This window comes from Lissotriton vulgaris, chromosome 9, assembly GCF_964263255.1.
Source record: "Lissotriton vulgaris chromosome 9, aLisVul1.2, whole genome shotgun sequence".
Taxonomy (NCBI): domain Eukaryota; kingdom Metazoa; phylum Chordata; class Amphibia; order Caudata; family Salamandridae; genus Lissotriton; species Lissotriton vulgaris.
The window spans coordinates 977262257-977285787 of record NC_141697.1 but is presented as its reverse complement, the minus strand read 5'-3'; the positions used below and the strand labels follow the sequence as shown (position 1 = coordinate 977285787).

Below are 23531 nucleotides of genomic sequence, written 5' to 3'. Positions count from 1 at the left end.
CTGATTATGTTTGGAGCTTGGGTAACCTGCTTTTTAGGCTGCTTTAAGCTAACGCTGGTGACTTCAGAGCATCCATACTACGTAACATGGTGTGTTTCCAGCTTCAAGCAGCAAATGTGTCCAGCCGTCTTGTGATCTTCACAAACTTTTGTGTTAATCTGCTTTTCAAACACACTGACAACCAGCTCATCCTTGGATCAAAATGGTACAGTGTCTTCCTAGACTACGGCAGGCCATGAGCGCAAGTTAGTATTACTATGTTTCTTACCCCTCTCTGCATATTTTGGTTTTAAGTTGGCCAAATGGCCGTATTCCGCACCTGTACTATGAATGTTTCATGCGTCCACAATTCTGACTATGCTCTGAAAACACACTACCTCAATCTCCAGAAGTGGTAGCGTTGCCATTTCAAACTACTACTTTAAACTGTAAAACTCCACTCCTCGTGACTCCAACTCTATGCACCCCTTTACCTACAATTTATGGTTCATAGGTGAAATGTATTAAAAACGTGAGTCTGCTGTGTTCCACTTAACACTCCATCTATGGACCAGCAGTTGTATTGCAGCTTGCTTTACTTCAACCAGATGGGACACCTGGTGGCATAGGGTCTTTCTCTGGCAGCTTTCAGAAGGGACATCTATCTGTGCATTGGTGCCATTGCCGCCTCTTTGAAGGTACATCTTTGTACACTGAGCATGCTTCGTCTGCTCCATTATGTTAAGCAATACTCTGTCTGCAGTGCACCTTCCGATCGGTTGGTGTATGCAGAGGTAATGGATAATGTGCTGCATGGCTAAACATGTATAAGGTAAGGTCCCAAAGGCAAACACATAGATAAAGGACATTGGGCTAGATGTAGGTAAATGGCATTTACAGACTCGTAAATACCGAATTTTACCGATTCGGTATTTACAAATCGGTAAATGCAATGTAGGTATTTTTACCAAACTTTTTACCGAATCTTTAAAATTCGGTAATTACCGAAACGGTATTTACCGATTCGGTAATTGCCATTGATTCCTATGGGCCTTGAGGCCCATAGGAACCAATGGCAATTACCGAATCGGTAAATACCGATTCAGTAAAATTACCGAATTGACAAGGGGGACAGGGTGTCACTTTGACACCCTGTTGCACCCCTGATTCAGGCCCTAAGGGCATGTATGTGTGTCACATGGCACAGGTGTACATGCACAGATGTGCATGTACACAGGAATTCGTTATTTACTATCAAATAGTATTTGGTGGTAAATAACAAATTCTTAAGGGCCTGTGGCACTGTTTTAAGGGCCTGTGGCACTGTTTTAAGTGCCACCTACATCTTGATTTACAGAATCGGTAAATTTACCGAATCGGTAAATTTACTGATTCTATAATATTTAGGCCCCCTACATGTCAAACACCAAATACCGGTCGGTAACGGCCGAAATCGACCGTTACCGACCGGTAATGGTGTCCTACATCTGGCCTATTATGATTTATTTTGCCAATTGCTCTAATTCTGCCAAATGTGAAACCTATTGCATTGCAAATTCTTGTTTTTTTCTAGCACACAAAAAATTGAACTGTGCAGATGTTTCAGAATGTATCCAAATAAGTAAAAATGAAACAATTTTTTTTTAGTAATTCTGAAGTGTAGTGGAAGGATATTTGAATAATACAATCAATACACTAGGTGATGCCATTTGTACACATTATCGTTTGTGTGCAGTAAACCCGTATTTTGGTGCAATTGTAATGGTCATTTCAGTTGAAAATGTGCTGCCCTTCATGGCAATGCCCTACCACACCATGCATACTCCACACTACACCACTCCGCACTATTCTGTTCCACTCTATGCCCCACCACTCCACTCCATTATGCAACACTCGTGTCACTCTACGCCATTTGACTCAATGCCACTCCAATCTATGCCACTCACTCCACGACACAACACGCTATGCCACCCCACAACACTTAACCTACTTCCCTCTACCCCACTCCGCTCAAATCTATCCCACTCCACTCCAAGGTTCCCCAATCTACTCCACCCCACTGTGCTACAATCTACTCCACTCCAATATACCCTACTTCACTCCACCCAGTCTACCTTACCCCACCCCACTCCACTCTACCCCATTCAAATGTACCCACCCCACTCCAATCTACCCACTCTACCCCACTCAATCTATTCCACTCTACCCCACTCTAATCTGCCCCACCCCAGTAAACCCACTGCACCCCTCCCCAGTCTACCCCAACCCCACTTCAGTCTACTCCACTCTCAATCTATCCCAATCCACTGTGATCTAATCAACCCCACTCCACTACAATCAACCCCACTCCACTCCACCTTACCCCAATATACCCTACTCCACTCTACCCCATTTCACTCACTCTAACCCAGTCAACCCCACCCCACTCTGCTCCTATACACTCTAGTCTTCCCCCTCCAGTGTACCTCAATCAAACCCACACCACTCCAATCTACCCAACTCCACTCAGTCTCAATCAGTCAGACTTGTATAGTGCGACTAATCATTGTTAGGGTATCCCCAGTGAGTATGTTGCTGCAGAGGCTCAGTCGAACAGCCATGTCTTGTGTTCTCTTCTGAATGCCATCAGAGAGGATGAGGTCTGGAGGTGCAGAGGGAAGTCTTTCCAGGACTTGGTTGCAAGGTAGGAAAAGAAACGACCCCCGCTGTGTCTTTGACTTATGTGAGGGGAGAAAGCGAGGAGAAGGGAGGCAGAGCACAGGGGTCTGGAGGGTGGGTGGAAGTTCAGGCGGCGGTTGATGTATGCTGGTCCTTGGTTGTGTATGGTCTTGTGAGTGTATCTTGAAGTGACGGCTCTTCTTAATGTGGAGCCAGTGTTGTTTTCTGAAGTGGGGGTTGCTGTGGGTCCATTTGGGAAGGTCGAGGATGAGTCTGGCTGCAGAATTCTGTATAATCTGTACTCTTTTCGGAGGTGCGATGTGTTTCTTGCATAGGTTTGCTTTGCTGTAGTCTAGCCTGTTGGTGACTAGGACTTGGGTGACTGCAGAATTCTGTATAATCTGTATTCTCTTCGGAGGTGCGATATGATTCTTGCATAGGTTTGCGTTGCTGTAGTCTAGCCTGTTGGTGACTAGGACTTGGGTGACTGTTCGCCTGGTGCTGACTGGGATCCATTTGAAGATCTTGCAGAGCAGGCGTAGGAGACATCGTTGATCTAGTTTTTCATGGTAAGCTTGCTGTCTGAGGTTGCGGGCATGGTCTATTGGCGTGGATAAGGGTGCTAGTTGTTCCATGGGGAGATGCTGTTCCCGAAGATCAGTACTTCTGTTTTGTCTGTGTTGAATTTCAGGCAGTTGTCTTTCATCCAGTTGGCGATGCTCGTCCTGCACCTGTGGCAGTTGCCCCTTGTAGTGGCGGGCTCTTCTTATAGCGAGAGGATGTGCTGGGTGTCGTTGGCGTAGGAAATAAAGTTTAGTTCATGGGTTCTGACAATGATGGTCATGTAAGTATTGAACAGGGTGCTGCTGAGGGATGAGACTTGAGGAACGCTGCAGATGATGTTCTTGTGTTTGGGGGTGAAGGGAGGAAAGTGGATTCTTTGAGTTCTTCTGGTGAGGATGGAGGCGATCCATCTGAGGACGTCTCCTTGAATTCGGATATGGTGGAACCCCTAGATAGGGGTGTGGTAAGATATTGTGTTGAATGGTGCTGAGAGTCGAGGAGGATCAGGGTCGCCACTTCCCCTCAGTCCAGGAGGGCTCTGATGTCGTCGGTGGCAGTGATGAAGGTGGTTTTGGTGCTGTGGTTGGTACAGAATCAAGAATCGAAGATGTCCAGAAGATCGCTGTTCTCCAGGTGTTTCATTAGGTGGTGACTGATGGCTTTTTCGAGGACCTTGATGGGAAAGGGGAGCAGAGTGATTGAACAGAAGTTCTTGAGTATGTTGGGGGTCGGCAGACTGTTTCTTGAGGAGGGGTTTGACTTCAGCATGTTTCCATTTATCAGAGAAGGTAGACATGGAGATCGATACGTTGAGGAAGGTGGCGAGTTTGTTACTGATCGACTTGTTTCCCAGATTGAAAATGTGTTGCCGACAGGGGTCCATAGGAGCTCCTGAGTGGATGGAGTTCATGATGGCAGTGGTGTTTTGAGTAGTGAGCTGGTCCCAGGTGGTTAGCAGGTGGTCGGGTGTCCATCTATGGGAGTGATGAGGCTGTTGGTGGCAGTGTGTTAGGGCTTGAAGTTTTTGTAGATGTTGGAGATATTGTCGTGGAAGAACGGCACTTAGACAGCCTTGGTGACCGTGATGGACGAGCTTCGGGGCCGGGCAGACAGGGATCAGGCAGCAGTTCTTATTCTGCTTGACCTGTCTGCCGCCTTCGATGCGGTTAACCACAATATCCTTCTGAGTCGGCTGAGAGAGGTGGGAGTGACGGGCTGTGCCCTTAGGTGGTTCCACTCCTTTTTATCAGGGAAGCAGCAGGCAGTGTCCCTCTCCCCCTATCAATCCGCCTATACCTGTGTCTCACATGGCGTGCCACAGGGCTCGGCCATTAGCCCTATTCTTTTTAATGTCTATATGAGACCCCTGATGGCGGTCATCTAGCGTTATAACATCAAGATCATTAATTACGCGGATGACGCAATTAATTCTCTCCCTCGAGGGAGAGCGGTCAACTTCTTTAGAGGGGTTTCACAGCTGCCTGCGAGACATGTCGCAGTGGTTGAGGGAAAATTCACTACAATTTAATGTAGCTGAAACAGAGGTGCTTTACTGTGCTATGGGCAAGACTCCCTCTGTGCTGCCCAGTAATTTTTGGCCCCCAGAATCCCCCAACCTTGGCCAGCCTGTTAAGACAGTTCGCAACCTGGGTGTGACATTTAATTGTAAATTCTCCCTAGAGGCGCATGTCACGAAAGTGGTGGGCTGTTGTTTGGCCATTATGCGCTCTCTTAGGAAGATCTTTCCTCTGTTACCCCATATGGCGTGCTCCTTGATAGCACGGAGCACCATACTTAGTTGAGTTGATTACTGCAATGCCTTGCTCCTTGATTCTCCAAAATTTTTATTGGATAGGATGCAGAGGATGCAATCAACCGCAGCTAAGTTGGTACTAGGCTGGTCGAGACGGTCCTCCGCCTCTGGGGCCTTGGCGGAGCTGCATTGTCTCCCTGTGGTACAAAGAATTAAGTTTAACTCACTTTGCCTAGTCTTTAAAGCCTTGTACGGAAGGGGTCCTATTTCCCTTAAACGTAAATTTGAATGGTACGTCCCTGGTCGAACTTTGCGTTCATCCAGGGCAAAACTGATAAAAGTCCCCCGTTTAAAAAAAGTCAGAGCGGGGGGTAGATCATTTGGGATCGCTGCTGCAAAGCTCTGGAACACCTTACCTCTTGAGCTGAGACAAATCAGTGATCTCCTGCCATTCAGAAGGAATCTAAAAACATGGTTATTTCTTAAGAACTAGGGCCTAGCTACAGTAAGTTCTTGCGGAGGTGGTCAGACTGAGTTACGAGCGCCAAGAAGCCTGTCAGATGATAGTGCGCTTTAGAAATGCATTTAATAAATAAATAAATAAGTCTGCCAGGGTATCACAGAGTTCCTGGGAGGGGGTGATGAAGTTTTCGGAGCCAATGGGGTCAGAGAAGTCTCTGACGATGTTGAATAGTTCTTTACTACGGTGGGAACTGGCCTCAATGTGGATGGCAAGGGTGTTACCTTTCAGGAGTTGGTGGTATTGGCTGAGCAATGTTTTGAAGGCAGTTTGCTCTGTGGTGTCCTTGCCTGGGCACCATCTTCTTTCAAGTTGCTTGCAGTTGCATTTTGTAGCTCTTAGTTTCATGGTGTATCGGCTAGCCTGTTTGAAGGGTCTTTTTCGCAGGCTTGATGGGGGCGACTCTGTGGGCGCATTCAGTGATCCAGGCGGACAATTTCTTAAAGGCCTGCTCTAGGTCGGTTCAGGAGTTCAGATGGGAGGAGCTGTGGGCGTCCATCCACTGGCTCGCTGATAGTTTTCCCCAGCTTCAGTGAAAGGTGCGTGGTGCCAGAGGGACTTGTGATGGTGAAGTGGATGATGGCGTGTTCTGTCCAGGTGAGTTTGGTGACGTGGATGTACTTGACTCTATTGCTGGCCATGCACATGGGGCTGAGTGTGTGTCCTGCGATGTGTGTGGGGTTGATGACTAGTTGTGTGAGGCCGAGGGTGTTAATGATTTTGAGGAGGTTGGTGGTGTTGGTGTTGTCAGAGTCGTTGAGGTCTCTGAGGAAGATGCAGTGCTTGGAGTCAGGTGGGAGCGGGGAGATGAAATCTGGAATGGAGTTGCAGAAGCTAGGGTGTGGTCCTATAGGTCTTTAGACAAGGATTTCTTTGATGGTGGTTTTGCCATTGGTGTGGAGTTGGATGTTGAGATGTTCCATGATCGCAGTGATGTTGTCTGCGGTGGCGGTACAGAGGATGGTTTGCTTGTGGATCATGGCTATTCCACGTTGGTGTGTTATCTTATAGCCGTTGGAATTTGCTGAGGCAGTGTCAGGTGCAGATGCATGGTTGAGCAAGGTCTTGGTGAGGAAGATGACGTTTGGGTGAGGGAGGTGATGGTGTCCCAGATCTCTGTGGCATGTTTGCAGAGAGATTGTGCGTTGAGCAGGAGGCAGAAAGCTGGTCTGGGGTGGTTTTGGTTGGTGTAGCAGTTGTAGACGTATGTGCTGGTGCTCTGGTTTTGCAGGTGAAGCAGCAGTGCTGTCAGGCAAAACGTCCTATTGTGTATTGCTGCAGCATCTGTTGTTGTTGGGTCCAGGGCTCGGAGCTCGGTGGCGGTGTAGCAACTGGTGGGGGGAGAGCCAGGGCTCCTGGAGCTGGGCACAGTATAGGCATGGAAGGGTGCAGATGGGCTGGCCTTTGACGCGTTAGCACATCTGCTGCGCAGCCGCGCTGCGGCCTCCATTAAGTAGGTCCTGGGCGGTGGACGTGGCTCACTTTAGGCGGGAAGCAGGACAAGATTGGGGAAATAAAACGGCGGTAGGAACGAGTGGCGGTGGGGGAGCGGCATGGAAACAGCAGGAAACAAAATCAGACTAGTTCAGGCAAAGAGAACAAGCATTTGCAATGCAATAGGTCTCGCATTTGCGAGAGTTTAAACTATTGGCATTGTAAATGACAATGCCTTTTATGTATCTGTTTTGATAATTAACATATAAATAAAATGCATTGTCATTTACAATGCCAATTGCTCAATCTCTTGTAAATGTGAGACCTATTTCATTTCAAAGAAGCAGCCGCCTTTGTCCAGGGCTGCTTGGAAAGTGAATAGTGCATGAAAGCATGTTGTCCGTGCAGTAGGAGAAACTCATTAAAGAAAATATTTCTTATAGACTAAATAAGACAATAAGAGATAATGTGTAAGAACAGAAGTAAAAGGGCTAGTTCTCAGGGGACTTTACAAATAAAGACAAGGCGATACTAAGGAGGGACTAATAAGCCTATTAATGAATCGGAAGCCAGCATTTACATAGGACAATGAAACAAGCCAATGAAAAATATGGGCGGAGAGTAGGCGGAGCTTCATGTCCATATTTGAATACAGCATGCCTCGCAGAGCAGCGCATGTGCTGCCAGGCTCGACCTAAAAAAACCTTTATTCGTCAAAGAGGAGACCTGGCAACTACACAGAGGAGTGTTTGTTACCTATTCCAGAAAAATGGCCTCTGTTCCCTTCCTTCAATAAGGTGCCAGAATTGCCTTTACTTAAGGGGACTTCTTTTTCTGGAATACACTGAAATATATTTGATAAGTTCAGTTGATGTCACAAAATAGAAGAGATTGTAGTTTTGTATCTCAGTGCACTCCTCAGCCTAAGTTCAATGTAAATTATTTTGACGAATTCTGATGATTATTTGGCGGTGTGCTACAACATCCGTTGCGCTGTGTCTGTCAGTGCCTGTGTTGCACTGTGTCTGTCAGAGCCCTACAGTAGGGATTGAACTTTTCCATTAAGCACGAACTAGGAAGTATCAGAGTAGTCGGCTGTAAGCCATCGGCGTCCGTCGCGTTGCTGAGCATACCCCTGAAGAAGGGTCGATATATGACCCGAAATGCATTGGGTATCAAAAACATTGTTTCATTGAAATTGAGCACTATGGAATTTTGCATAAATTGCACCATGAAGTAATGGATGAACTATGAATTGAATAAATAACCGAATCTTGAAGAACTGTTGAACTGATGAGTTTATATTCAAGAAACGCATTGAGAAGAAACGCTACGTTTCAAATGTAAGCGCACACATCTCCGGGGCTGATTCTTTCAATCCCATAGCGTAGATAAAATAGAAGAGGACATGTTATTTAAACTGTATACTATCTGTAATCTAGCTGTAATTCTGCTCAGCCTACTACCGGGGGCCTAACAACGGTCCCTGCTGCCCCTGCGATGAAGGGGTCCATTGGCCCTTCAGAGGACACACAAACTTTCATGGGGCCCCCCATTCAGCTCAATGCCAATGAATAGCTGTACTGCAAGATATGGGAGAGTCAGGCGCCTCTCATCACATTATAGGGGGAGACACCATTTTTCATTACACCACTCACCTGCCACATTTACTAACTTTTGCAGAAATCCGCATAGGGCATTCACTCTTAAGAAGGGTTTGGATTTGCTTTGTTCCTAAGTTGCCTTAAGCAAAGCGTTGATATTTTAGTTGTAAAACCAGGCATTTTTTAATAAAAGTTTTTGCTTTGTCATATACGCAGCCCGACTGCTAAGGAGCATTCGGGAAAAAAAGCGAGATGAAAAGATAGTATACAAAGTGAAGGTTTTAAGATTTGTCTAAACAATACATCTCGCTTTTGGCTTCAAAAAACAAACCTGGTGCACGGCCCTAGTGATTTGAATGAACAACGGGCTTGTAATATATAAGCATTCCAGTGGGTTTCCACAGATCTGTCAAAAAGAAAAGAAACTTCCTTCAAGCAAACGAAAATATCTGAAGTTTGTCCAAACAGAAAACGGCTCCCTTGCGAACTATAGACTATTCGTGATTCTGTTCCTGCCACCTGAAGAACACTCCTGCTAACCCGCGGCCTTCCCACCTCTTCAGTTTGGCGTCTGCGTTTTAGGTGATGGATATGTGCGCCATTGATCTAGTGAAGGGCTGGTGCACGGCAATTAAGCAGCTGGCTGATTGGAAATGAGGTAAACGGATTTGTGTCCCACTGCAGGGCTGAGCAGCAATGATAGTGCCTTTCATCAGAAAGATTCCTCGTGGAGCCAAACAACAACAGGCCCACTGTTAATTTAACGAGAACGAAGAGCCAAAATAAGTATTCTTGCATATGCTTCTGATATTTCTTATTTTTCCCAGTGACATGAATGACCTTTTCTTCGTCGGTTTTTACACCCTCATATCTGGCTGGGATCCACAAGCCACTGAATACAAAAATCCAAACCGGTTTTCAGGATAACCTCAGTGGCTCTGTAAGAGGTCACCTGACAGCTGCTGAATGTAGAGATGGGCGAGACAAAAAACTAACAGGGAAAGCCGAGCCGAAATAGTTCTCGCATTATGAGACCTATTTCACTTCAAAGAAGTGGCAGCCATTGTCTCAGCTGCTTGGAAAGTGAACGCACGCAGGGCTTGCAGGAAAGCACATCCTGCCTGCAGTAGGTGAAACTCATTAAAGAAAATAGTGCTTATAATACAGACCAAATAAGCCATGTCGTGTAACAACAGAAGTAAAAGGGCCAGTCCTCATGGGAGGTTACAAATGAAGACCAGGTGGTGCTAAGGAGGGACTAACAAGCCTATTTACGAATCCGAAACAAGCATTTACGAAGGACAGCGACACAAGCCAATGACAAATAAGGGCAGAGAGTGGTAGGGGCTTCGCGCCCATACTCTAATGCAGCACGCCTTGCAGTGCAGCGAATGCCCTGCCCAGGCTCTACCTAACAAACACAGAGTTTATTATACAGTAGTAAAAGAAATCGGCCCTAGTCCAATTTACCCCACTCCACCCCATTTTACCCCATTTTCCCCTGCAATCTATCTAACTCCTGTCCACTCCAATCTACCCCACTCCATTCTAATTTACCCACTCCCACAATCTACCACACTCCTATCTACCACACTCCAGTCCACCCACTCTACCCTATTTCTCTCCACTCTACCACACTCCTCTCTACCCAAATCTACCCCACTCCAATCTACCTCTATCAACGCCACTCCAATCCACTCTACACCACTCTACCCCAAATCCACCCCACCCCACCCTAATCTACCCTACCCTACTCCAATCTTCCCTCTTTGGTCTCCCCCACTCCATTCTTTTCCAATCTACCTTGCTCTATTACGCCCAATCTACCCCACTGCAAGCTAATATTCCCCACTCCACTTCAATCTGTCCTACTCCTCGCCACCCACTCCACTCTAACTCAGTCCATTGTACCGCACTCCAATCTACCCTCTCCAACCCACCCAATCTACCCGACCCCACTCTACCTCAATCCACCATCCTCCATTCCACTCTACCCGATCTACCCCACTCCATTCTACTCTATCCAATGTACTCAAACCCACTTTTTTCCAGTCTACTACGTCCCACCCAGATCTACCCAACTCCAGGCCAACCTAACTCACTCCACTCCAATCCACCCTACTCCGAACTACCCTACTCCAATCTACCCTATCTAATCAGCCCCACTCCAATGTACTCCACTCCAATCTACCCCACCATAACGAATCCACCCCACCCTAATCTACCCCACTCTACTCTAGCCAACTCCACTGCAATCAACCCTAATCTACCCCACTCCAATCCACCCTATGCCGCCCTAATTTACCCCACTCCTCTGCACTCCACTCTACCCCATTATATCCCTCTCTACCCTGATCCACCCCAATCTGCTTCACTTCACCCCAATCTACGACAATTCAATAAACCCCACGCCAATCTACTCCACCTAGCCCAATATTCCCCACACCACTCCAATCTACCCCACTCTACTCTACCCAATATACCCACACCAAGCTACCCCACTCCATTTTACTCTACTATAATCTACTACACTCCAATCTACCCGACTCCACTCTAGTCTACTGCAATCCTCCCTAATACACTCTTCCACAGTCTACCCCAGTATATCCCAGTCTACCCAGGTTTAACCTACTGTAGTCTACCCCAATTCACCCCAGTGTACCCCACTCCAATCTACCACGCTAATGTACCCAACTCCCCACTCCACTCTATCTCAGTCTACTCCACCCACAACAATCTACCCCAATCCATCCCACTCTACCCAATCCATCCCACTCCACCCCAATCGACCCCTCTACCCCAATCTACGCCACTCCAATCTACCCAACTCCACTAACTTTTAGCCATGCTAAACAGCAGCCCAGCCGCACTGGTGTCCATGATGGCTGAAACACTTGGCTAAAGCCAGTAGCTCTTGCATAGGTGAGCCCTGTTGGCTTTGTCAGTGCTTGTTTTTTATGTTTATTTAGTTCTTGCCCATTTTGCATTAGCAAAAAAGGTGACTTTGCATAGATAATTCTCCAATTTGTTCTGATATCCTGTTAACTAGCTTACGTCTAGGCTGCTTGTGTCTTATGCTTTACTTTTTGTTGTCTTTGTTTTTAGTCTTTCCTTGTGCGCAAATTTTTCTTCAATAATCCTGAAGATGGATTCTTCAAAACAACAAAGAGGAAGGTAGTGCCACCTTCTCCGATGACAGGTTGGTGAAGTGCAGTACTTTTCTTTTTATAATTATTTGATTGAAAAACAACCTCTGAACTGAAATATTATGCTTAAACTTTAAACGCATACACATTACAACTTTCTAGGTTAAGATAACATTAATAAACTTTTCCCTGGGTAAGGAGCTGAAGAGAATAATACAAGTTATATCCAGCAGAGGCATGGGCAAAGTGGGCTCTGGCCCAGGGCCTCAGCTGTTTGGGAGAGGGTGGCTGATAGAGACAGCTCTGTCCTGCAGAGAGTCTTGCCCTGGTGAACTTGAATAGTTCTTTAAGAGATTGTTTTACATTGTTTTCCTTTAATTTATTTTTAATATGGGTGTTATGTGAGAGTTTGTTACAGATATTTTGCAGAAATTTTTTTCTATTTGTGTTTCATTCAACCTCCATAAAGTTTCTTTTAAGATCAAAACAGGACCTCACATATGAGAAATGGAAGCGTGTTACAGAGACTATTTGCAGTAATATTGGTGAGCTGCTGCTGTGTTAAAATATTGAAAACACACATCAAAATCCTTGAATATATTTCGAAGTAAACACATTTAGAATTTCGACCAGTGCATGAACGATATGAAATTGGATCATACATTCAAAACTGTTCAGAACAGGGGCCCCCCAAAATACGGTTGGCCCTGGGCCTCCAAAATCCTTATGCCGTCACTGATATCCAGAGCTTCAGTTAACTTTTCTAGAGAGCAAGTCCTATAAATTTCGTGCTTAAAATGTTGACACGTTTTTTACCTTTCAGTTGGATGGATGAGAGTCCATGATTGACTGATTGAATATTTATTGGGTGAGTAAACTCATGGATGAATGCATAGATGGAAGAGTAGGAACGCATAGATGGAGGACTGCCTGGGTGGGTACGTGGGTGAGTGGATGAATGGGTGAGTGATCACATTGATAATGCAGACCAGTTCCACCAATCCTTCAGGCTAAGGTCTCAGACAGCTCTAATGCTGTCTGAAACCTCCTTATTATGTCAGCGATACCATCTCACAGGAGTGGGTATCAGCAAACCACAGCTTCCTACTGTCAGTAAAGAATTATAACTATCATTAAGGTGAGCTATAGCTTAGATAAGATATGAATTGTGATTGATTGTATTGTGATGAACTATATGGTTTTTATTTCCATAGCTCTTTATTCTAAAGTTTTATTATCATTGTTTTTTTGTGGAGTGTTTATATAATTTGTAGTATTTAAATCTATTTTTTAATTTGTAGCCATGAATTAAAAAAAGAATTATAACCATCATGCAGGTTTATATTTGCCCCATAATTCAGCAATGCTTAATGTCTTCAGATTTGCAACCTCATTAACCAGTCTTAACTACATGTTTAGATTTGCCCCTTTACTCACTAATTCTTAATTTGTACTTAAATGTGCCCATCAATCAGTCATCCATAATGAATGTGCACATTGCTACACTTAATCATCTTGAGCACATGTTCATATTTGCCCACTTAAAAGTCTTGGCTGCATGCCTACATTTGCATCGTCACTCATTAATCCTTAGTATATGCTACAATTTGCAGTATCACTCAGTAATCTTAGCTCTTGATTTACATGATTTCTCAGCTATCCTGACTGCACTTCTCATTAATCCTTACTGAACGTTCATATTTGCGCCATTACTCAAAAATATATGTTTCGATTTACATTGCACAATCACTCGTTACTACTACCCTGTGCATCTTTGCGGTTAGTTGGATACATCAAGGTGTATCCAACATGTGTACAGTTCAGCTCCCCTAAAAATGTAAATATAAAAAAGGGGGTAGTAGTGGTTTGTTATTCACACTCCTTATAGGTAGACCTATGTTAGTTGTGGGTATAGTATGTCAAAAAATATTTTTAGTTCAGAGGGATGTTGCTATCAGGTTACACACACTCTACTACCCAAGGTGGGACTTACACACTGGATCCTTAGAAACAGAATGTACAACTGTTATCAAAGAAAACACAAGCACTCAAACAGTGTTACAAGTTTGTATGAGGTCCTTTAAGATAGTGTGCCTGTGTCTGTTACTTCAGCACCTTGGCTTGCTAAGGAATGTTGAAGGGTCACGAGCACCGCATGGCAGCTTTTTAGTGCATCTCTGTTGCTGTTTATAGACACCCCTTTCACTGGCATCTGAAAGCAATTGCCACACAAGCAACCTGAGTTGAGGAAGAGAAAAGGACACTGTGTAGTGCTGGTACTGTGCCAGGCGAGATCACTTACTAAGAATAAGGTGTTCAGTCTACAGGGTGAGCGGCGATCACTAGAGGCCCGGTAGAGAGCAGTTCCGTCACAGCTGCAGTGCACAAAGCACAGAACGGCGGAGTCGGAGACGACGAGGAGCCATTAACCGTCGCCAAAAAAACAACGCCAGCGAGGAGCTGCCGGGAGCCGCCGGGTTTGGGCTTAGGTTCGGGCATTTTGGTTCAGTTAGTGGTCCTCAAGAAAACCCCTTCTGCCCATGCCCACGCTCCCGCCCCTGCTCTCACACGCACCGGTGAGCACGTCGGTTACAGGAGCTGTTTGGAGCTGTGAAGAGATGACCCGCTGCCCCTGCCTTGCTGCCTTGTTGCCTATCAGCCCTGCTGCCTGCGGCCTTACAGCGCCTACCCCCGCTTTTACACGCACCACTGGCTTTTTGGCTTCAGAGTAGGCCAGTCTCCCTTGCGGCCTCGGGACGTCAGACTGGTGGTAGCGAGACCAGAAGCAGAGGGGGGTTTGGGCGGCCATGCCAGGCTGTGATAGTGGCAGTGACAGTGGCTGAACTTTTGGCAGTGGCAAAACTTTTGGCACATGGGCAACAGTCTAGTAATGGTAATACCCTAGGATATGCCTTGGATTCGGCTATACGGAAAATTTGGAAATTGTGAAATTGTGAAAGGACTGCGACCACGGATCCCAGATCACGTTCAAATCACGTCCCAGATCCCAGAGCACGTCCATGAATACGACCTCGATCAAGACCACGATCACGACCACGACAGAGGTGAGCAATAGTCTCTGGTGTCGTGGGGGGGCTACATAGCCAAAGGGAGGAAAGGGTGAATACAAAAAAATACAAAGAAAACTATGACAGACCCTGGCGTTGTACAACGTACACTGTAACAAAGACATAAGTTCAAGGAGTTCAAGAGGTTCAAGAAGGGGGCCAGGAATAACACTATTGTAACTTTGCTGTCTAGAACCACTAGGAGTCACTGTGGCCTGAGTCATTTTCTAGGAGGAGTGTGTGTCCCATAGCCACCTATCTTGCTCGACCTCTGATCTCCACTGCTAGACCACCCGGCTGGTGCCTTTGTATCGGCAGACCCCTGCTTCTGGACATTCGCTGGACATTTGAATACTACATCTGCAACTGATTTTTTTTGTGTTGCTGTGTTGGGTGTTGAGCAGTGTTTGCAACTCCAACAACGCCTTACTGGTGCTACATCAGCACTTGGTGACTGAATCTGCGGGAAGAAAGTGCACACAGGCTGGGGAGGTCGAATCAGCTAAAAGGTTGAATAATAGGGTGAGTTCCCTATTGATCTGTGACCATTGGTTATAATTGATTGATAATAGTGGCAGAGTACAACAGGAAAAATACGTAGACAAAAGGTGACACATAATTCTAGAAATTCGCGTTCTGGAAAGGTGAGGACACTAGGATTAGCAACAAAACACACAAAGAGAACACAACACTCTATGGTATCCAAAAAGTTAAAATCAAATACTCCAGGGCTGAATCAGTCTTTAATCTCTCCAATAGCATGGATGTTCGAGAAATCCGGTAAAATACCGGTCAAATTTCAATTTAGGAAGGACCCAACTGGAGCTTTAATGTCAGTGGGATTGGAAGCGGAAAAGGATAAATTACAGACCCCCATTAAACCTATATGTAAAAAAACAACTAATAAACAAATTGCTCAACTTGATCAAAATAGTGATGAATTCCAAATCACAGACCAAGATATAATGGCTGGAACTCAACTGCAAGGGACAATACAGCGAGAAAATTCAAAAGAAATGTATACTTATGATACAACATCAGAGACAATGGCTGAGGATGTAAACTGCTCTACAAATGATCTAGACCTAAAATCTCCTGGAGCCGATCACCCATACCAGGGAGTCAGGATGGAACAAAACCCAACAAGGATTCCTATAGAAGTCAATGTAGAAATCAAGAAAAGGATGTTTTTAACACCTGAGGAAATAAGCAATCAATTGGGACAACATACTGCCAAGTCTGAGAATGTCACTTACAAAGACACTGATAAGGAAAAAATAAAACAACTCATGCCACTTGAGGAAGATGAGGTGGGAAAAAAAGAAACTAACGACCCAGATGAAAATGTAAAGGATAATCTTAAAGCGGAACGTATAATCGCCCAGGATAACAAACATCTTAATGGCGACACCCCACATAACATCCAACTGGGAACTAAGCAAAAATGATCTGGGATAACTTGGGATATTTACTACGAAACCTCGACTCTCACTCTTGAGGCACTTCAATACTAATCAAGTAAAATGTATATACAAATTGATCTTCTAAAAATTATAGCAAATACTGTTGTGGGGATTGATAATAAACTTGCCCAACTTAATGATCTGATAACTAGAGCACAGAGAGATAATGAAAAAACGACCACGGAATGTATATACCTACCCATTATCGACAAATTAGCAGCATTACCAGAAGTTTTGTCTTCTATAATTGAAGACACTAAAAGGGACATTCAAAAGAATAATGAGAAAGTCAGTACGAAAACTTTTATGACTACGGAAAAGAAAGAAAACAAGAATATGAAGGTGACTGAAATTCCTGAAGGCCCAGAAATAATAGCATTAACAAAGCAACAAACTACAGCAAAACTACAGGGTGAAACACTAAAACTACCAGTTCTGCAAGCATCGGAACAAACTGGAGATGCAACAAGTAGTAAGGAAAAAAAAGAGGAACAGATGTATAATGATAAGGATACGGATGGCTTCACTATGATGTCAAAGAAAGAAAATACGTAAAACAAGGAAAAACGAAAAAATCCAAACAATGTGTTTCTATAAGACCTGATAATGAGCAGATATTAATAACAACTGATGCAACTCAAGATGGTAGAACCAAATATTTCCCCATCTTTGGACAAAAACCATCAAGCGGAATGTGTCCGATAAACGGGGCCACACTAAATCAAACTGAAAATCCTATGACGGAGGAAAGTAGAGTAGTAGAAGAGCTTGTGGCCACTGGGACCCTAGATAATCCACCGCTTGGCGCAACTCGGCAAGCAAGTAGAGCACCTGAAGACCGTGTGGCCATCTCGACCCTAGATAACCGACCCCGTACAGCAACTCAACACGTAAAGCGAAAGGAAGAAGAAGAAAGATTTCCAATTAATTTTATCCTTAAAAAAAGGATTGATGGGAGCCCAATTAAATCAACCCAAATTACTATTCCTCATCAAACTCAGTGCTAAGGAAATAAGAGAAAAAAATCCTGAAATAACAGCAAGGGAGGAGGAGATAAGGTCTACAAAACTGCACGAAGGGGAGCATCTGTATATTGAAATTAGGGAAGGTGTAAAAAGAATTACCTACAAATCTAGGCAATCTAAAGCAATTGAGGCCGTAAATCACCAAGCACCCAAAAACAATGAACAACTTATATTTTCACCGGAATTCGAGTCTAGAGGTAGGAACGATATATTAAACCGTTGAAATTTACTCAGATTATTCAAATCAATGGCATCATTATCTAATATTGTCAGTGAAGATATTGTCTCAATTGAGTTTATACCAGGGAAAGAAAGCCACCAGGACCCCACACTAATAACACTAATATCATCAACAATAGCCGAACAGATTCTGAGTGAGTATACAACATTAAAAGCCTGAGGTATATCAGTAACTAAACAAATCCCAGAGGTATACCCGACTCCGTTTACTATGGAAGAAATAAAACCAAATCACGATAAATCAGACAAACAGATAGTTTCAGTACTAAAAATGAACTTGGTAGATCCTCTATGAAATTAGGAGCCACAACTCCACAAAGGAATATAGAAAGGAACTTAGAAATAAATGAAAATTGGATAAACATGGCATTACATAGTAACAGCGAACAATGAGCCGACAGAATCGAGCAAGAACCCGTGAATAACAATGAGAGGGGACAAATAAGAATGTGTTCGTGGAACATTAATGGATTAGGAAGAAAGATCCATAGTGCACAAATAGACTCAATAGTGTGTCCATGTCAGATTATCCTATTACAAGAAACATGGGAAACCGATCCATTTATGCTACACGGATATGCAGCGTACTATATAAACGCGAATAAAACGCATAAATTTGGTCGCCCGAGTGGGGGCCAGGCAATTTTTATTTTTAACTCCATACGGGCAAACCATGAGCAAATTGATTCTGGTAGTAAGCACATCCTAATAGTTAAATTGAACTTTAAAACATCAAACCAAGAATCCAAATCCCTGTACTTAATTAACATATATATCCAGCCAACACATACGAGTAGGGAATCAACCTGTGCAACCATGAACAATCTTTTAATTAACCAAATGTTGGACGATCCTATAGCAGACTACCTGATTACTGGGGATTTTAATTTAAACTTAATGTCATCTCATATAAGAGACAATATAACTCAATCACAAGACCATCAATGGTCAATTCCCCATCAGGAACTAGGAAAAGAGAACATTTCCACTACGAAAAAAATGGGTACACAACTTGTTAAAGATATGGAAGCAATTGGTCTTCGCATTCTTAACGGACGATTTAAAACAGATGTGCCACCAGAATATAGTTATTTTGGGTATAACGCAAAGTCCAGGATCGATTATACCATGACGTCACTAAGCATGTTTCAGAACATTATCTCATATGAGTTACAGAAAGCAACAGACAGTAATCACTGTCAGCAGATAATAACATTGAACAATAAAAGCACTACAAATCAAGCATACCAAACTGTCCAGGGGTGCATTGGAACAACAAACTATAAAAAACTGTTTTGGAATGTAGGAAACAGAGAAATAATGAATGAACATGTGGAGAGTCTCTTGGAGATTTGTTTTAAAGATACAACAGCGGAAACCGTGATAGAGCAATGGGTGAACTTTACCAAGAAGGTGGTCAAACCCCAATCGCAATCACAAAGAAAATGGAATAAAAAGTATCGTAAAGAGGAAAATAAGGAAAAGGAATCCTATATAAACCTCCCATATGCAATAACTAAGTTAAAAAGAGCCCAGAATAAGATCATCAGACGAACAAAGAAACAAGGTGTAAAAGAAGAAGCTTTGGGCGAATTGAAATCATAAACCAATATCTGAAGAAATTAATATGGATTGAGAAAAACCAAGCAAAACAGGCAATTTGGGCTAAAATATTCCATGCTAGTAAACAAAAGAACCCAAGAGAATTCTGGAAAATCATCAATGGACTTGTTAGACCAAACAAACAGGCGGTTACATCTCCACTAACTGAGCAAGAATGGGTTACATTTCTGAGAAATCATCTAAACCAGAAGAATACAGGGACAAGGAAACCAGAAATGTATCTCACCAGCAACAATAATACTGAGGAACCGGAATTGATTTCTGGTTATGCAAAGCATATAATCAATACTTTAGAATTAGCATGATGTATCTAAATTACTTAGCACACATACGCAAACACTAGCATAAAACCGTATTGCAGTATTTCAGATTTCTAACCTACACCGTTTTGCACGTTTTACACTTGCTTGACTCGACCGACGCCAGCTAAATGAAAAAGGCAGGCATTAATCTCTGAAAACCTCCTCGTTAATGGCCATTAATTCATGAATCTCCTGTTGTAGCATCTGAATCTTGGCGGGAACTGGGGCAGGGACGCACAGAGTCATTACTCTGGAAGCGCAATAGGAGCAACAAGCCGGACCACATTGTATCAGGATGCAACAGGTAAAAATAACACCAGCTGCTCCACCCAAGATCAACAACAATTTCCATCCCCAGGTGAACAAGAGCCCCCAGAACCAGCCGGACAGTGACCAGGACCCGTTGTCAGTATGCAATTCGGACACTATGCGATGCAGCTTTTGAATGGCCAAATGAACAGTGGGGGCGGAGTCTGGAATATACACACAGCAGGAGCTGCCAATCACTCGGCATGCTCCGCCTCGATCAGCCAAGATAACGTCCAAAACCATACGGTTTTGGAGCGCAATGAGCCTGGTCTCCTGAAGCTCAACCGTAAGATTGGCCAAGATGTCAGTAGTGATGTTAATGACATTTTCCACTATTCTGGACAACCTCCTAATCTCGCTGCTATTAAATATAGGTCCCCATGGAAGTGCCCCCCGTTGTCTGACCAGATCAAGCGGGGCAAATCGAAGCGTGACACAAACTCCTTGAGAAGGGCTTTTGCTGTGGCCAGAGCAGTATTCTCCTTGGTAGGGTAGGCCTCGACCCATTTGCTAAAAGCACAAACCACCACCAGAACGTATTTTAAGTTATTAACACGCTCCATGTGGATGTAATCCATCTGAAGTACTTCAAAAGGCAGCGTTGGAGGTGCAAAGTTCCCACTCAGGACATTTTCTCCCTTCCCCGGGTTGTGTTGCAAACAGACCATGCAGTATTGGAATAACCGGACAGCCGTCCTTTGTATATTAGGGTTGTTCCATACTGGGTCCAGGAGCCCGCAAATACCTTTTGTTCCTACAGGGGCAGGACCGGGAGCCATAGTCACAAAGGCCTGTACTAATGCATTGGGTAGTAACCACCTCTGTTTTTCTGTCAGATCAACCCAACAATTGTTTTCGTCCAGTCTTCCTACTTCCTTTTCCCATTTCTCTAATTCTGCGGGGGTAGCTTCCTTCTGTAATTCTCTTTCACTCTCCATAGTATTACCAAACAATTCAGATTCCTCCACCCATCTTGCAGAGGAGGTCACAAACATTGCTGACATTGGGGATTGAGCTGTCTGTTTGGCCACCTGATCTGCGAAAGCGCTCCCTTCCCCCACTTCGTCCACTATTGCTTTGTGTGCACTGCATTTGATGATGGATAATTTCTTGGGCAGAGTGAGGGCATCTAACAATCGTAAAACCAGGGGGCCGTTCTGTATTTTCTGACCATGGGAAGTAAGGAAACTCCGCTCCCTCCTCAGCCGCCCAAAACTGTGGGCCACGCCGAAGGCGTATTGGCTGTCTGTGTAGATGTTAACTTCGAGTCCTTCACTCAATTCACAGGCTCGTTGTAAAGCCATCAGTTCAGCAGCTTGGGCTGACCGGTGGGGTACTCGGAATGTTTCAACCACTGTCTTCAAGGTTGTAATTGCCTATGCAGCTGTTGTCGTTCCATCTGCTAGTTTAAAACAGGACCCATCCACATATAACTCCCCCTGAGGGTCAGATAGAGGAATGCCAGTAAGGTCAATTCTTCCCTTGGTTTCTTCTTCAGTACGGTAAATGCAATCATGTGTGTCATTGGTAGTTTCACTCGGAGGGAGTGGTAACAGTGTAGCTGGATTTAGTGTTGCACATCGTGTGATCGTGATGTGTGGTGCAAACAATGTCAATTCATATCCAGTGAGGCGGGCACTTGTAAGATGCTGTGTTTTTGTTTTATTTAGCAATGTGTCCACAGCATGCGGCACCATCACTGTCAGGTTGGAATTTAGAACGAGTCCTTCCGACTGCCGGATAGCCACCTAAACAGCTGCTGTGGCTCTCAGACAGCTAGGAAGTGCTCTGGCAACATTATCCAATGTGGCCGACAAATAAGCGCAAGGTCTTTGCTTACCACCAAATTCCTGCGTTAACACTGAAAGTGAGCAACCGTCGACCTCATGCACGTATAGTACAAAAGGTTTACGGTAGTCAGGAGTGCCCAAGACAGGAGCAGAACATGAAGCAGTTTTTAAAGAGTCAAAATAGTGCTGACATTCATCTGTCCAGGGGAGGGGTTCATGCACGTCCTTAGTAGTCAGATGCAACAGAGGCTTAGCAAGCAATGAGAAGTTAGGTATCCACTGGCGACAGTAAGAAGTGATGCCAAGAAAAGCACGAACTTCGCGCTGCGTGCAAGGAACAGACATATTAGCAATGGTAGTAATACGTTCAGGGGTTAGTCGCCTACCCTCCTTCGACAGTAGATGACCTAGGTAGGTTACCTCCTGTTGACAGTATTGGAATTTGGACAAGGACACCTTATTCCCCTTTGCTGCCAAATGGTGTAGCAATTTTACAGTGGCAGCTTTGCAGCCGTCTTCTGTGTCTGAAGCAATTAGCAGGTCATCCACATATTGCAGCAATACGTTGCCTTCCGGCAAGTCAAGGTCGTCCAACAGAGCCTTAAGGGCTTGGCTATATATGCTCGGACTTTCAGTATAGCCTTGAGGTGCGCGACAGAAGCGGAAGCTTCGGCCAGATAACAAGAATCCGAAAATCTGTCTGCTATCGGGATGGATAGGGATGCTGAAGAAGGCATTTTTCAGGTCTATGACCGAAAAATACTGGGCAGTTGGTGGAATCATCGTGAGGATCGTGGTGATGTCTGTTACCACAGGATACTGTGGCACTACAATCTTTTTAACAGCTCTAAGGTCAATCACAAAACGGTAAGCATCACCATGTCCCTGTGAACCAGAATCAGAATTATTTTTCAAAATCGGGAGAATCGGGCTATTGCAAATATTAGCAGCCGTTTCTTCCACCACCCCTTTGTCGATGAGATCTTGAATAATGGACAGCAGAACCCGTTCACCGGCTGGTACTATTTTATACTGCGGGATGCGTGGCATTTTTGCGCCATTTTTCAATGTAATATGAACCGGTGGAATATCTAACTTACCCACGTCCGCATCCCCAGTTGCCCATAAAGTAGTAGGGATGTCATCAAACTCAGGAGGAAGAGGTTAATTTTTAGCAAAACATTGTTTCATGCAGTCAGCGTGAGGTTGTATTGTCAAATAAACCCCATCAGCGGAGCAATGTATTTTGGCATTCAACTTTTTCAGCATATCCAAGCCCAATAAATTCTCCCCGCAATGCGAAGTTAGCAGTAAAGGTGTTTCAACAGTGGCGGGGCCGATCGTAAAGGGGAGGGGTTTCGAAATGGGGCTGACAACCGGGACTCCCGAGAATCCCACGGAAACATTATTTTGCCCGGACAGAGCCGCCCCTGGAACCAATGATCGAGCAACCGAACTATTCATTGCTCCTGTGTCAAATAGGAAATTCTCAGAAGTCCCCATCAATTCCCTTTTTAATAAGGTCCCTGCTGATTGACCGGGATCGACACTTGGCCCCTACTCTGTCCCTGGCTGTCCTATGCGTGGACATAAGCATCCTGATCTTCAAATTCATAATCATTATGATATTATTGCTTGCTTTGGTGACCATCGAAATGATTTCGTTCAGACTTGCCTGATCCTTCCTCCCTGCGCATATCACTCCGATCGGGGCCGCCTCGTCCTCGTCCCCGTCCTCGGACTGCACCGTTCTGGGCAAGCAACAACGGACACTGTGCTTTGCAATGTCCTTCCTCTTTGCAATATGAACATTGGTTTAACCCCACTGTCGGAGCCCCGCCTGTGCCTCGGCCTGCGCCCGCCCCTCTGGACATGGGCCCTCTGGCCCCTCTCCCCCTCCTTGTCCTCAGACGACTTGCTGGAGCAGCACCCGAGTTTTGAGATCTTTGGCCTTTTTCTCCACTTTATCCTTGCTCTTGTTCTCTCTATCTAGTACTGAGCCATACTCAAAATCACGGAAGTGGTGGAGGTAGTCCAGGTACTCTCTGCAGCC

The 23531-nt window shown here is 44.7% G+C and overlaps 1 protein-coding gene across 1 annotated transcript in view; it reads left to right on the top strand.

The window, feature by feature from the left end:
• Nucleotides 1–23531, top strand: part of EMC3 (ER membrane protein complex subunit 3) — a 154227-nt gene that overhangs the window by 45742 nt on the left and 84954 nt on the right. Inside the window, exon 4 of the mRNA XM_086938827.1 lies at nucleotides 11618–11711. Coding sequence (XP_086794953.1) covers nucleotides 11618–11711 — 94 coding nt within the window. The remainder of the gene's footprint in view (nucleotides 1–11617; nucleotides 11712–23531) is intronic.